Genomic DNA, 2,969 nt, shown 5'->3' with positions numbered 1-2,969 from the left:
TAATAGGAATAGAGGCTTGCGGATGGTTCATGTTAATTACTCCCTCCGTCCCATAATGTAAGACGTTTTTTGACACTACACTAGAGTCAAAAAACACCTTACATTATGGGACGGAAGGAGTAGATCCCGAATAATATCAAGAACAAAATTATGATTGAGAGCAAGAATATCAGATTTAATATACCAAGGGTGCCCGAACCAAGAGGCTCTAGCAAAGTTGCAGAGAAAGAAAAGGTGCATATCATCTTCATCTGAATCACATCTGGAGGATGTACAAGAAATATGACAGGAAAAATCTGCCAGCTCTAAGACCAGTAGGGAGAGCATGCCTAAGTAAGCGCCGAGCAAAAGTTTTGACCCTTGGAGCCATGAATTTGTGCTTCCAGACCTGCTGCATAATACCTTTGGTTGATTGATTTACCTGCCTCGGTTGATTTGCCTGCACAGCATGAATTTGTTCTGAACACAACTTGCAAGTGCTCTTTGAATTGCATTTACCAGGAGTGAGCTTCCAGCAAAGGATATCCCTGCAATCATCAAGTACTACAGGAGTAGCAATAATAGCCGAAGCGGTAGGTTCCTGAAAAAGGTTAGTGGCAGAATTATAAGTATGTATCCAGTTTACTGGCAATTACCTACAGAAAACCTTTCATCTCAAAACTACTAGATGTACTACTATGATAAGCAAAGTGCAGCAGCGAGCAGGATTCATGGCTGTTGGAGATGATGCCTCCAGTTTCTAACTCTTCTGTATAGATTTCTAATTGACCAACTTTTCGGCATAAGCCATTTGTGCCATCAAAATACTCCATAAAATAAAGACCAAGTTTGTGGTAACTATGCAACAAATGGCAGTTCTACCGAATAAGCATTGAACTTGTAAGAAATCCAGTAAACATTGTTTCACTGTAGCTCACGCTGAATCATCCAGTAAAGAAATGGATCATTCAGTGCCGCTCACTCTACTCAGTATTAACAACGTTTCGGTAATCTGAAGTTACCACTGTCCTGTAGACAGATACCATTCTAATATATACTCGTATATAACAAACCAGTACAAAGGATTAGAAATGATCTCCGATCTCAACGACAAAGGACACACATTGCATACGAACGCAAGGGATCAGGATTGGTCATGTCTTACACAAGTTCAGAGAGAGTTCAAATGATCTAAAGCAAAAGCTCTGCCTAGCATAGAACTTCGATTGAACTACTCATCCTTGCACGTGCAAACAGATCATTGTTCAAAGATCTGATGGCACCACTGGTGTAGCATAATCCACACTTCTTCTGAACTCTGAAGGATCCCAACCCCCAAGCAGCAAATGAACAAACACTTTATGTGCAAAGTGATGAGTCCTCGCCATCTGATTCCAGCTTCCACCATGGCTTTCCGTTTGCACTCCCCGCCAGCTCTTCTGAACCATCTCCATCGCCGTCCTCCTCAAACACCACTTCTTCCTCGTCGTCATCTTCATATCTCCACTCCAGCCCCTTAAGCACGTCCCTGTCGCGCCATTTCCCGGACATGGACGGCGCTGCCTTCCTGGCCTTTCCGGCGATCACCTCCGCCCAGGTGAAGCCTGTGTCTGCCCACCTTGCCAGCCCTGACTCGCCGCCGACCACCACCGACCGCACGCCCTTCTCCTTCGCCAGTCGCAGCAGAGGGGAGAGCTCCTCCCGCCCCGAGACCAGCATCAGGCACCCCACGGACCCATCGTCGAGCACCTCTTGGGCGCGATCCCGGAGGGCGGTCGACGGGTATCTGGAGAGCTCGGCGTGGACTCTGGCTCGGCGGAGCTCGTCGGCGGGAGAGCCGGGGTTCACGCCGGCGGTGAGCTCGCGGGCGGCCTTGGTGTACTTGGAGAGCTTGAGAGACAGGGACGCGGCGAGGCGCACGCGGCGGTCGCCGCGGGAGGACTCGATTCGTTCGAGCCGCTTGGCGTGCTCTCGGGTGTGGATGGTGTCGAAGTGGCGGAGCAGCGCGTCGCGGGCGCGGAATTTGCGGCCGCAGACGCGGCAGAGATTGGTGGCGTCGGCGGAGGGATCGGGGTCGGGGAGCCGGTGGCAGGGGTGGACGAACGCGGCGGAGAAACGGAGGCGGCCGAAGGAGGAGGCGGCGAGGTGGAGGCGGACGGCGGAGTCGTAGAGGGGGAGCTTGGAGGGCGGGCGGGAGGCTGCGAGGTCCCAGAGGACGGCCACGAGGGTGGTGGGGGCGCGGGTTGCCGGAGTGGAGGAGGTGGTGGAGAGGCGGTGCGAGGGTGATGGGAGGACTCGAAGGGTTGAGGAGAGGAGGCGTCGCCGGAGATTGTGGAGCGGCCGGGACATGGGAAAGAGAAATCGCACTGAAAGAAGGGGGCTTCAGCGGCGGCGCAGCAACTGCTGATCGGTGTTGAGTCCTGAGCAGAGAGGGCTTGGGAGCTGGGGGGTAGGGCTCCGCCTCGCCCTGTCCTACAGCGATGACGGTGTTCGCACAGGAACACGTGTACCTTTGACGCCGGGTGATGTATTGTAGCTCATGTTGAAGGAGACTTAACCGAAAGCACGGTACGCAGTCAATTCGGCGGATGCTTTTTAGAACCCGAAACCCCATACGCCTGGAAGGGACCCCGTCTAAACGAGCGGCGGCTATGGGCTGCCCTACATCGACCTGATCGCCCTAAGACCTCGTGGATAGCTGCCCTCCAAGATTAAGAACGGATGAAGAACGAGAAAAAATATATAAGGGGGGAGATAGAAAGTAGATGAACACGAAAAATTAGTAAATTGATCTGTTCGATTGTGTGTTGTTTAATCGGCCGTCGCCTCTTATTTATTTATGAGGCGGCTGAACTTCCCGTACAAGAAAAAGGACTAAAAATTCCGTCCAAAACATCAAAAACCCTAACCTAACTCGGACAGGAATATTTGCCAATTTTCCGGATCAACTCGGAGCCATCGAGTGGTTCGTTTCGGTCCCACCGAGTGAA

The 2,969-nt window shown here is 51.9% G+C and overlaps 1 protein-coding gene across 1 annotated transcript; it reads right to left on the bottom strand.

Moving 5' to 3' along the window:
- Positions 1-1,338: 1,338 nt before the first annotated feature.
- LOC109749961 (uncharacterized) lies at positions 1,339-2,328 on the bottom strand. The gene has a single exon (XM_020308896.1). It carries the CDS (start codon positions 2,326-2,328, stop codon positions 1,339-1,341), a length of 990 nt encoding a protein of 329 aa, XP_020164485.1.
- Positions 2,329-2,969: the final 641 nt, after the last annotated feature.

The sequence above is a fragment of the Aegilops tauschii genome, chromosome 2 (genome assembly GCF_002575655.3).
Source record: "Aegilops tauschii subsp. strangulata cultivar AL8/78 chromosome 2, Aet v6.0, whole genome shotgun sequence".
In the NCBI taxonomy this organism is placed as follows: Eukaryota; Viridiplantae; Streptophyta; class Magnoliopsida; order Poales; family Poaceae; genus Aegilops; species Aegilops tauschii.
The sequence above is the reverse complement of the archived record's forward strand: the minus strand, read 5'-3'. Positions and strand labels throughout refer to the sequence as shown.